The 11,401-nt window shown below is 56.0% G+C and overlaps 6 protein-coding genes across 6 annotated transcripts; all 6 read right to left on the bottom strand.

The window, feature by feature from the left end:
* Window positions 1-59: 59 nt before the first annotated feature.
* On the bottom strand, window positions 60-566 carry ABB37_09473 (hypothetical protein; the record flags this gene model as incomplete). The annotated part of the gene is made up of 1 exon (XM_015808948.1): window positions 60-566. The coding sequence occupies one exon, from the start codon at window positions 564-566 to the stop codon at window positions 60-62; it is 507 nt and encodes a 168-aa protein (XP_015652268.1).
* Window positions 567-1,546: 980 nt separating this feature from the next.
* ABB37_09472 (hypothetical protein) lies at window positions 1,547-3,698 on the bottom strand (the record flags this gene model as incomplete). Its single annotated transcript, XM_015808947.1, has 1 exon — window positions 1,547-3,698. The coding sequence occupies exon 1, from the start codon at window positions 3,365-3,367 to the stop codon at window positions 1,547-1,549; it is 1,821 nt and encodes a 606-aa protein (XP_015652267.1). The 5' UTR covers window positions 3,368-3,698.
* Window positions 3,699-5,026: 1,328 nt separating this feature from the next.
* Window positions 5,027-5,791, bottom strand: ABB37_09471 (hypothetical protein; the record flags this gene model as incomplete). The annotated part of the gene is made up of 1 exon (XM_015808946.1): window positions 5,027-5,791. The coding sequence occupies exon 1, from the start codon at window positions 5,279-5,281 to the stop codon at window positions 5,027-5,029; it is 255 nt and encodes an 84-aa protein (XP_015652266.1). The 5' UTR covers window positions 5,282-5,791.
* Window positions 5,792-6,618: 827 nt separating this feature from the next.
* ABB37_09470 (lipase precursor-like protein) lies at window positions 6,619-7,596 on the bottom strand (the record flags this gene model as incomplete). Its single annotated transcript, XM_015808945.1, has 1 exon — window positions 6,619-7,596. One exon carries the CDS (start codon window positions 7,594-7,596, stop codon window positions 6,619-6,621), a length of 978 nt encoding a protein of 325 aa, XP_015652265.1.
* A 1,112-nt stretch (window positions 7,597-8,708) lies between these two features.
* ABB37_09469 (lipase precursor-like protein) lies at window positions 8,709-9,863 on the bottom strand (the record flags this gene model as incomplete). The annotated part of the gene is made up of 1 exon (XM_015808944.1): window positions 8,709-9,863. The coding sequence occupies exon 1, from the start codon at window positions 9,687-9,689 to the stop codon at window positions 8,709-8,711; it is 981 nt and encodes a 326-aa protein (XP_015652264.1). The 5' UTR covers window positions 9,690-9,863.
* A 1,239-nt stretch (window positions 9,864-11,102) lies between these two features.
* Window positions 11,103-11,309, bottom strand: ABB37_09468 (hypothetical protein; the record flags this gene model as incomplete). The annotated part of the gene is made up of 1 exon (XM_015808943.1): window positions 11,103-11,309. One exon carries the CDS (start codon window positions 11,307-11,309, stop codon window positions 11,103-11,105), a length of 207 nt encoding a protein of 68 aa, XP_015652263.1.
* Window positions 11,310-11,401: the final 92 nt, after the last annotated feature.

Raw genomic sequence — 11,401 nt, 5'->3', positions numbered from 1 at the left:
CAGAAAAAAAAAGACAATTATTTGTGCGTGGGAGCGGACAAAGAACGCTGTTCAGAGCTTTAAAGGCTCCTCTGCGCGACGCGTCCCGCAATCATCAGCATCTTCGCCATCATCAGTAGCGAGAACAGGCAGCCAAAAATGATGCAAACTGCAAAGACGATGAGCGGGTCAAAGGTTATCTGGATCGCCGTCCACATAACATTGTAGCACGTCGTGTCAGCGAAGGCCTGCAGATTGCATGGAACGTCACACAGGGCACTCTCCCTGTACCCGCTGTTGCAGCTGTAGTCGTAGCCGGAGCACTGATAGTTCCGGTAGAACGCACACAGGTCCTCGCCGGACTGACTCGCCATGTACTTGTAAACCTCGTTGTTCAGCAGGCTAACAACGCACATGGAAAAAGAGCAAAGTGAGGGATGAAGAGATAATGTAGGTGCCAGTTCTTGTGAGGACAGCAGAAACAAAAACACTCGCAAACAGCTCCCTACACTGCAACTCCTCTTGGGAGCCTTACAAGGTGAAATACTCGAATCGAAAGCCAAACCACTCACCGATGTGCCTTCCATGCAGTAGTTGAAGAGAAAAACGTTCTCTCCCTCGAAAAAAGAATGACAAAAACCCAACAAGTGAGCCGTACTGCGGAGTTCACTATAACCAAGTGTTTAGTCGCTGCCGTAGCGGTAACACAATGGGGAGGCACTCACTCACAGATAAAGATAATAATAATAAGGCGAGCTTCGACAACAGGTGCGAGGAAACCGGGCACACAGGGTAACAGCGAAAACAACAAGGTAATAACACGACACAGTAAGTGATAAGTGGAGAAGCGAACGCGCTTGGCAACACCTGTTTTCACGCGCTCATGACACCTTTCTCAAGACAGCAGTAACGAGAAGAATAGAATCGTACACAGGAGCTTCCTGCGTAGAAGGCGAAGGAAACACCTACATCCCGCATCCATAAACATCACCGCTGCGAGGGCTGCAGTGACGCCGTACGACTGCACTTCCTTTTCTTTTACGGGAAACGAAAAACGTCAAACGAAAGAAACGCCGTCGTTAGCACGTGAGAGTGAATCTTCTACGGATGCTGGAAAATCAAGCAAAACAGATTAGTAACCGAAGCAGCAACAAAGCAAAGTTAGGAAGGAAAAGAAGAGAGAGGGCTATATCAGAACTCAAATCACCATCGTGAGCGAGAGGGAAACCAGAAGAGGCTGGACATATCCAGTGAAGATTTAGAAACGACAACTCCGCCTACGTCACCGTCGGATGAAGCAACAGCAGTAATAGAAAGAGCAGAGCTCCTCACAACAACCTCTTCTATACGCCTCCACGTTAGACACCCGAACACACACACACACACACAGAGCAAAAAGGGCTTTCAGCAACACAAATAGAAATAAAAATGAATCGCGCGGCAAACAGCAGAATCTCAAAACCGATTGCCGCAGCAAAACTGTACAACTCGGCTGTCCTTCATCAAACACACAAAGAACGAAATCCTTACCACGGCTAAAGGAGAAAAAAGAAACACCCTCAACCACTTAGTTCACTCGTGCACTGATCTCGTTGGCGGTGGACCACAGCTTCCATAGCACGAAGATGGAATAGAGAAAGAGACAGAGCAAAAACACATCGAACACGATGAGGGGGACCAGCTGAAGTTGCACGCGGTTCCACAGATCTGGATAGCAGGCCTCATCGAAAAACTGTGGTGGTACTGGTGTACAAGAAACGCGGCACATGGGGTCTCCACTACCAAGGCACGTGTTCCAGAAACCGCTGCATTCGTAACGCATGTAGAAGCTGCACAGCTCGACCGGGTCTGCCGCATTCATAAAGTTGAACAGCGTCTCACTTTTGAGTCTCTCCGCAATAATCCCAACCACCATCAACGCACAGGCGACGGCACCGACGGTCCAGATGCAGCGCATGCACATCACCACCAGCGAGGTGCGCAGCGGCACACGGGCATAGAGGCTGTGCAGCAGGATACTCACACCGGCGACGGCCCACACCACAATCGACGGAACAAAAAAGCGCAGTTGCTGCCGCTCGTAGGACACGATAAGAGGATCGTTCAGTACGCCGATGCTCACGCCAAGGTAAACGGCGAAGACAACTACGAAGAAAAGGACTGCAAGGGCGGTGAGGAAGGTGAGCTGTGGCAAACGCGTCACGTAGAGCACGCCGGTGTGGGCGAAGATGCCGGGGGGTGCCTGGTAGGCCTGTATGGCCTGCTCTCGCCGGATCGCGCGGCTGCGCTGGTGCTGCTTCTCCTTCGTGATGGCCCTGTCGGCGTTCATGAGACCGGGCAGCTCCTCATGCGCGACTCGGTTGACGAGGTCACGATCGACGTTGGGGCAGGCGCAGCGCACCGTGACGAAGGGGTACAGCGGCACCTGGCGTGGGTTGTTGCCCTCGCTTGTATGGACGAGGTAGCGGCGTACAAACGTGCGCAGATACTGCATATCGCCGATTTCGTTGGCGGGATCCTGAAAGAGGGCGTAGAAGCCGCTGCACGGGTCGCGGCCGAAGTGGACATCGTGGATGCTCTTGCGCGGAAAGGTCATGTAAGGAATTGGGCCCACCGACGTGTCACACGTGCGGAAGCCCTTGTGCCGGAGCGCCCGCATCGACGACGGTGTCGCGTCCGCTGGGTTGGGCTGGTTGGGCGAGCCGGCAGCCACCTCGGCTTCGATCTCCGCCTCGGTGTACAGCCGCACCGCCGGCGCGAGGCTGCCGGCAGCATCCATCATGAGCAGTGCCGTAGCATCCTGCCCGCTAACCAGCTCCCCGTCCTGCCCCACGCCGACCTCCCCTTTGGTGGTGTAGCCGTGGGAGGGCAGACCGCTGCCTCTCGCCGGCGCCGTGCCGGTCGTCGTCAGTGCAGGCATCCCACCCTTGGTGATTGCCCTCTCGCGGGCCACGTACTCCTTAAAGTCGGAGCGGGTGTAGCGGTTGACGTGCATAAGGGCCACGGCGGCGAAGGTCACACTCGCCACGAGCCCGGTGTAGTAGAAGACCTCTTCTGCCTCACCAACCCGCACCTTCGCGCACAGACTCACACAGCGCCCAATCAGCTTCAGCTCCGGCGCCTCGAGGACTGGCAGGTTTTCGATCGGCCTGTCGCTGTGGATGATGATGTTGCTCACTACATCGTCGATCGACAATTCCGCCGCGTCGTTCTTTGCGTTGGGGCCGTTGTCGTTCGCGAACGGCTCGCTGCCCCCGAACGGCTCGTTCGCGGCTGTGCCAGCAGGCGTCGTATCGCGCGTGTCGGCGGGCAGATGGCTCACTTCTGCAGCGTCATCTCTGTGCCTCACAAACGCTGACGCCTCCTGCAGGTCTTCTCTACTTGTCATTTTGAGGTGTACTCGATATACGCAGGAGGTGGTGCGCGTTAACAGGTCTAAGTAAAGCAGTTAGGACTAAACGGTGGTGCTGGACTGTTTGGTGCGTGAAGCAAAGAATCAAATCGCCCGCAAGCGGGGGTCCGCAAAAAGCCTCGAGTGAGCGGATAACGCAGCGTGCGGCAGAACCAAAAGCGAGGCGAATAAAGATAAGAACAGAGGCACGACTCCACCGTGAAGAGCCATCGACAGAGATGACCAAATCACACGCACCGGGGAGTGGAAAAGAACGAAGTAGAAAACCTATCCGACACTCGGCTTGGAAGAAATATATTTGGCACCTAGAGCACCCGAACGGAGAGAGAAAGGTTGGACACGTACACACAGAATGCAGCGAGATGGAAGGATGGGAGAGAAAGATTGGGTGAAGAGCAAACGAAAAGACCGCAACCCGGCCGCCATCTGCATCGCTGTCCCCTTCAGCAAAGAGCACAGCGAACCTTTTCTTTTTTAAAGAGAGCGTTAGAGAACGCGGAGATCCTCCACGAGTCACCTGAGCATCTGTTGTGCGGCATCCGCGCTCAGAGAACCGTTTCCGCAGTAAACCCGACGCTCCTCCCGTCACAGGGTTCGGGCCAAAACAGTGAACGAACGGGAAAGGGAGGCGAGAAAGCAGCATGGCGGTGCGAGACCAAACACAAAGAGTAGCGCTACAGTTGAAGGGAATAGGCAGGTGCAAGAGAAGCAGGACAGCAGGCAAAATGAAAGTGTGTTCATGCGAGCAACAGCTGTTTTTCAAGGGAAAAAAAAACAGAAGAAATGACGAAGGGACAGAGAGATTCTCCCTACAACACAATTTGTTGTCTCTGTCCACGTACAACGGCACAAAGCAAGACCTCGTTGCGGCTTCAATTTTTCCACGACCTCGGACGTCATCGCGGAAACACAGTGGAGGAGGGGGAAGGGGATGGGAGGAGGGGAGAGGGGCATCGAATATAAAAAGAAGAAAACAATGAGGATGCTTTAGCAACACAAGATGAGAATTGGCGAGAGAAAAGAGACGATTACAGCTGAGAGTAACGCAACTCCGCACAAAAAATAGCTCACATATATAAGTATGTGTGGGTGGGTGGGTGGAGTCAACGCACACAGGAGCAGATGGGACCGTTGCGCTACCCATCCAAAGCCTCAAGAAATAGAGGAAGAGAGTTCCGTCGACATCAGCTCTTCTTCGCTCTTGTGAGAATGAAAGAAAGAAGGTGAGCAACGATGGGACCAATCGCTATGGAGCGTCTTCGATCCGCATTCAATGAGCGAAACGAGCAGGGATAAACGAAACGGCTCAATGAGTGTCTCTCGTGACCCTCCCAGAAAAAGCTCACGATTGCCGCGTATCTTCGAACTTGAACTGCAAGTGTCGCACACACCGCGAGAAACTGCGTGGAGAAAACCAATCAATCAAACGAAAAACGGCGGGGATTTGCTGCTTTTGGAGATGGAGGACGTTGAGGTGGGTCGGCCGTTCGTTGACTCACGTCAGTCGACCCCGGCACCTTAACCCCACTCACGCCGTTCCTGTCCGTATCGATAACGGGCTACCCCACGTGGTCGGCATTATCGCTGCCCTTGGCCGCAGTGATACCCTCGTCGGCCTCGGTGGAAGTGCCGTTATCATTCGTCATTCGTGATGTCTCGTGTGTCCAGCTTAAAATGACGAAAAGCACCGTAGGCTACGTGAAGGAGGCCAGTAGTCTCACCAAAGTCGGCAGCCGTGCGCCGCCTCAGCGCTTTGTCCAGTACGCACCTGGTGACCAAACCCGCATCATCCACTTTCCACCACAGCGCACTGCGAACATAACCGCAAAAGAGACCGTGAAGAGATGCAAAGGAGGCCCGACAGGCGGCGTGGACGTTGCAGTTCGTCATCACCGGCCGCGTCTTCCGTCGTGTACGCACTCGCACGTGCCAAAGAAAACGAATCCGAGTCTCGTGGCGTGTGACCACCGTCTCTGCGCGGGCCTCCGATGAACACGACTGCTTTATGGGGGGTAGGTGGTGCTGACCGTGATGTGCAGTTTTGTGGTGCTGCGGGTCCGTCGTGTTCGCCGCTTCACGACGGGACGGTCACTTCGCTGTGGTGCGTTCATGTGAAGCTGCGCGGAGCGCCGACGTTCGTGTTGTGTGGAAACCGGATAAAGGCTGCGCTGGAGGACACGTCTTCCTTTGCGAGGGAAGGAAGGAGGAGGACCCCCCCCCCTTCACTCACACACACCAAAGCCTACTTGACGGAGGGAGAAAGCCAAACGACAACAGTAGAATCTGTTAGCTACCAGCGCTAGACCTTTGGATACTGCAGAGGCGCCAAACGGAACCGTCACACATGGGCCAATGGAGCGCAGGACTACTTCGTCACGGTCGCCAAGAAGACGCAACGCTGAGCATCCATAGAAGGATAGAAAGAGAACAAGAAAAGATGAGAGCAGTTCAGCGGCGACGAACTCGTCCGCACGCAACGCCTTGAACACAAGCTCAGAAAATAGGCATGTGTAACGTCATTCAACGGAGCGTGAGTAAAACCGAGGCGAGAAACCTTTCTTCTCGCACAGCTGAATCGACTCCCACAGCAACGCATAAAAATACTAGTGTTATATGGTTCGCGCCATGGACTGGACAGCGCAGCGTACATATCCCCGGTTGGTCCGGGATGCCTCCGGCATTCATTTATTATCAGCCTTGGTATCGGAAGAAGAGATACGAAACAAAAACAGAAGCGCTTGCAGTAGAAACTCAGTCGTTTTAAATCCCTATAAAGAAAAATAAGCAAAACACAGTTCGCATGATGAAACCAGAGAAACAAATAAGCAACTTGCTGCGCACTGCCATCGGGACAGATACACCCAATCCACGGTGGCACCTACCATCGTGTCCCTTTTGAAATCTACGCGGCAGCTGAAAGTAAAAAAAAAAACCAATAAAAGGAGAAAAGAGAGGATGGTGGCCCTGCACCGCATCATTCGCGGGCGCCACATCCACGCTGCCCACGCAGGCACGAGGGGGCGTCGCCGCCACACGAAAGGCAATAGAGAGCACACCTCCAGGTACAGCGCGCAATACTGCGAAACAAAGAAACACCATCAACAGAGGAGATGAAAGCGGCGACCGCCCAGCAAGTCGTCTAACGACTCTTTCACACACACGGCGCGCCGCTCTCAACACTCGGATAATGGAGAACATCGGGAATAGGGAAGGAGGGGCGTCTCGGGTTAGAAGATGTGTTTGATGTACTCCCACGTGAGCTGCAGATACAGCTTCTTGGGGAGGGATGGCACTGGCTTCTTCGCGTCATTGCTGCTGAGGCACATCACAAAGTCGCCAAAGTAGGACATGTGGTCGATAGGGTTTATGGACCACATGCCGATGCTGCACTTCTCGTCCGGCTGGATCACCGTGTCGACGCACATCACGCGGCTGCTGAGCGCATCGGTCCTGTAGAAGACCTCGCCGGGGAGGTGGGCGTAGCCCCAGCTGATGGGGGGCAGGCGCACCACAGGGTCCTGTGAGTGGGTGACGCGGTAGCTCGCGCCGTCGGACAGCAGGTCCGTCACCCACTGCGCAAAGGCCGCGTTGCCCACGCGAGGCGAGCCGTAGGTGTACAGCGTGACGGGCTGCGGAGCCGGCGTGAAGTTGCCCTCGTTCAGCACCTCCTGCAGGCCCGCAGCAGCCAGCGTCGCCATCGCACCTCCCAGCGAGTGACCCGTGACGACGATGCCGTAGTTCGGGTAGGTGCCCAGCAGCGTCTGCACCGCGTGGTGCATTTCGGAGCAGACAGAGAGGTAGCTCAGCATGAAGCCCGTGTGGACTTCACACGCGCTTCCGCAGCTGGTGGGTTTGTACGCAATCGACTTTGCCAGCAGGTCCATCAGCCAGTTCGCCAGGTCGCTGCTGCCGCGGAAGGCGACAACGATTTGCGAGTTGTTGTGGTCGACGCCGACGAAGCCTTGCGTGCCAAAGTCGTCGTTGTCCAGCACCGCAAAGGTTTGGAAGCCCGGGACATGCGAGCAAACACGCCCACACGTCCACGCTTCCACCGCGGAGGCGCCGCAGTAGGAAGCAGCCTCGTAGTAGTGGTACCGCATCGCGTCCGCCTCGCTGAACTCCCTCCTCGCCGCGCAGCCGCAAAGGCAGCAGGCGAGGAGGACAGCAGCACACAGCAGCAGCCGCGTGGCGCAGCGGCGGCCCATCCTGGCGTGCAGCGTGTACATCACGCGGGGTCGCGACAAGCTGGTGAAGGAGGTGAGGGAGGTGGGTAACACGAGTATGGAACGAAGAGGAGAAAGAGCTGTGGGTGCGGGTGCTGGCTTCTCGAGGACGTGCGGTGGCGGGGTGCTTAGCGGTTGTTAGTGGTCTGTCGGGGGAAAGTGGAGAGGCGGGAGAGAAGAGAGGAGGTGGAGAGACGAGGAGCGCGAGGGGAGCACTTGCCGGCTTCCCGCCGGGGTAGGGAACACTCCTCCTCGTTGTGGTCCACACACACACACGGGCCACCGCACACCGTCGCAGCGGTGGCCGAGGGCAGCACCGCGTGGCACGACACAGCCACGACCGCACGGCGCGCACACGCACACCGGCGCCACCCAGCCGGGCTCCACACCGCGGTTCACTTGGTCAATTTCGCCACACAAAGCCAGCAACCGTAAAACTCCGCAGAGTTAGAAGAAACAAGAGGGAAAATAGGAAAGAGAAGAAGCGGTTCTGGTGAATGCTCTCGAGACGAAACGTTCACGAATGAAACAAAAAAAAGGAAATAAAGGTAAGTTAGGCGAAAATTCTAACGGGCAGTGAAATGCGCTCGGTATCACTGCACGAAGAAGGAAAAATAACGTTCTCATGATGAAAGTAGAGAAGAAAAATACATCGGCGGCGCGTACTGACGTGGGGGCACGTGCGCTCAGCACACAGCAGCAGGTGCCATTTCGTACATTTGGCAAGCTACGCAGCAGCAGAGGAAAAAACAAAAGAAAAGACGTCAGGGAAAAGGAAACAAAAGAAAGGAGAAGAGGAGATTGGACGGTGGCCCTGCACCGCATCATTCGGGGGCGCCACATCCAGCCTGCCCACGCAGGCACGAGGGGGTGTGGCCACCACACGAAAGGCAATAGAGAGCACACCTCCGTGTACAGTACGAATTATGTAATAACAAAAACGGTACATGGATTGAAAAACAAATGCGCTGCAACCGTTTAATGAGTCGTGTAACAACTCTCTCTACAACGGCGCGCAGGACACAACGCTGAGAGAACAGCGAAGGCCGGAAAACAAGAAGGAAAAGACTGAAACGAGAGTAATTCGTCCTCGGTTAAAAAATGTGCTTGATAAACTCCCAGAAGAGGATGAGGTACAGCTTGAGTGGAAGGCGGGGCACTGATGTCTTCGCTGTGAGGGAGTCGCTGTCGCAGCCCGTGTACTCACCCATGTAGTACAGGTGATCCCAAACAATCACGGAGAACATGCCGATGCTGCACTTTCCGTCCTGTTTCGTCACCGTGTCGACGCACATCACGCGGCTGATGTTCTGCAGAGATTTGTAGAAGACCTCGCTGGTGACGTGAGCGAAGCCCCAGCTGATGGGGGGCAGGCGCACGATGGGGTCACGCGAATGGGTGATGCGGTAGCTCGCGCCGTCGGATAGCAGGTCCGTCACCCACTGCGCAAAGGCCGCGTTGCCCACGCGCGGCGAGCCGTAGGTGTACAGCGTGACGGGCTGCGGAGCCGGCGTGAAGTTGCCGTGGTTCAACAGATCTTGCAGGTCTGCAGCAGCCAGCGTCGCCATCGCACCACCCAGCGAGTGACCCGTGACGACGATGCCGTAGTTCGGGTAGGTGCCCAGCAGCGTCAGCACCGCGTCGCTGGTGTCAGTACTGAGCGAAAGGTAGCTCAGCATGAAACCTGCGTGGACTTTACACCCGCTCCCACAGTCGTCAGGTTTGTATTGGACAGGCACCGCCAGCAGGTCAAGGAGCCAGTTCGCCAGGTCGTCGCTGCCGCGGTAGGCGACAACGATTTGCGAGTTGTTGTGGTCGACGCCGACGAAGCCACGCGTGCCAAAGTCATCGTTGTTCAGCACCGCATAGGTTTCGAAGCCCGGAACGTTAGAGCAAATATGCCCGCACGTCCAGCGGTCTACCGGGGTTATACCGCAGTCGGTAGCGCGCGCGTAGTAGTGGTGGCGCCATGCTTCCGCCTCGCTGAACTCCCTCTTCGCCGCGCAGCCGCAAAGGCAGCAGGCGAGGAGGACGGCAGCGCACAGCAGCAGCCACGTGGCGCAGCGGCGGCCCATCCTGGAGTCGTATTTATACATGGGGAGAAAAAGGAGGCAGTCCTCAATGGGAGCACAAACTATCAGGAATAAAATAGAAGATTAAAGAAAGTGTTTAACGCGTACTCAGAAGGGAACGGTGAGAAAGTGTGTCTGTAGAGGGCTGAAATGGCGGAGCACGGAGGAGGTATTACTGTGGAGTGCGGTGGCGAAGTTGACGGGAGAGTGAGACGTACGAGAGTGTTGAGGTGCAAAGAGTAGGGCGGAGGAAAGAGAGCCGCTTCACTACTGGTTCTGAATGCGACAGCCTGCAGACTGACGGCTGTGCGAAAGTCTGGGGTGTGCGCGGCCACGTGACGTGGCATGCTCCACTGCTGCTAAGCAGAACAGTGTAAATACCCAAGAAATTTGCATCACCGTCTGTACGCAGGAAGGCGGAGAGAGCAACACTCTCGTTTAGACAGTAGGACGCACTCGTAGTGGCGTGCAGGTGGTGTCGTCACGTGTAGCCTTGGACTCAGAGAGACGGCGATCGAAAACCTCAACAAAACAAAACGAGCACAAAGAAAAAAAAAATGACGGGCGGAGAGAGTAAAGTAGATTTGTTGAAGCGAGGTAAAAGCAATAAGAGCTGCCGTTTTGATGGCACGCAAGAGAGCGAGCGCCGCAAGATGCACAAGAAAGAGGAAGCCGGAACACGCTCACACCACTGAGACGAAAACAAGAAAGCGGTCCGAACAACATCGTGACGTCCCTCCCTCCGCGACCGTGAGGCGATGGCGCGTTTACGTTTTGTGGCCCTCGCCTTCTGCTTGCCGCCGTGCGGACACACACGAGAGGCGCCGCGGCACGCGCGTCCCCCTTCCGTAAAGCCATCGTCGGTGAAGCAACAAGAAACGGGACACAACCACGCCGTTGCAACAGCAGCCAAACCGTGTGAGGTATCGACACCCCCTCGTCCTTCTCGTTCTTCGCAATTACCTTCGAGGGATCACCGCGGAGAATCACAAGGGGAATCGGAGCGGGAAAAAGGTTTCCAAGAGACAGTGAAGCCACCTTCTTTTCAAGGCGCATGGCGCATCACACAGGAGAAGAAGGCGTGAAGGAACGCAAAACAACGCGTCTTCGCACGCAGTGGACTCTTCCGTGGCGGTGGGGTGAGGAAGTCCTCCGACTGTGGCGCGCAGCAGACACACATTCGCACTGTTGAAGGGGCTCATGGAGAGAGTGGTGTGGAACAGCGCGGGGATCGTGCGCGGGCTGCAGTGTGGCTGACGTCGGCAGCACTCCCCTCTTTGAGTTTCAGCGACGGAGACACCTGCCTATCTACACATATACATCTCTGTAGCTCCGCCGACGACGCATCACAGTACATCCACCTCTCCCCCAAGCACTCGGGGAAATCCCCAATGCCGGAAAACAACAAGAGCGATTTCAGAACAAAAGGTGCTTCATGTACTCCCACGTGAGAATCACATAGAGCCTTAGCGGGAGGCGGGGAACCGGCTTCTTTCCACTCCCACACTCGTTCTCTTTGTCGTTCGCCGCGCAGCCGCAAAGGCAGCAGGCGAGGAGGACAGCAGCGCACAGCAGCAGCCACGTGGCGCAGCGGCGGCCCATCCTGGCGTGCAGCGTGTACATCGCGCGGGGTGGCGAGAAGGCGGTGAAGGAGGTGAGGGAGGTGTGTGTGTGACGCGAACGGGGAAGAAAGAGGAGAAGGAGGCTGTGGGTGC

The sequence above is a fragment of the Leptomonas pyrrhocoris genome (assembly GCF_001293395.1).
Source record: "Leptomonas pyrrhocoris isolate H10 chromosome Unknown, whole genome shotgun sequence".
Taxonomy (NCBI): Eukaryota; Euglenozoa; class Kinetoplastea; order Trypanosomatida; family Trypanosomatidae; genus Leptomonas; species Leptomonas pyrrhocoris.
Note: the sequence above shows the minus strand (reverse complement) of the source record. Positions and strands in the feature narration are given on the sequence as shown.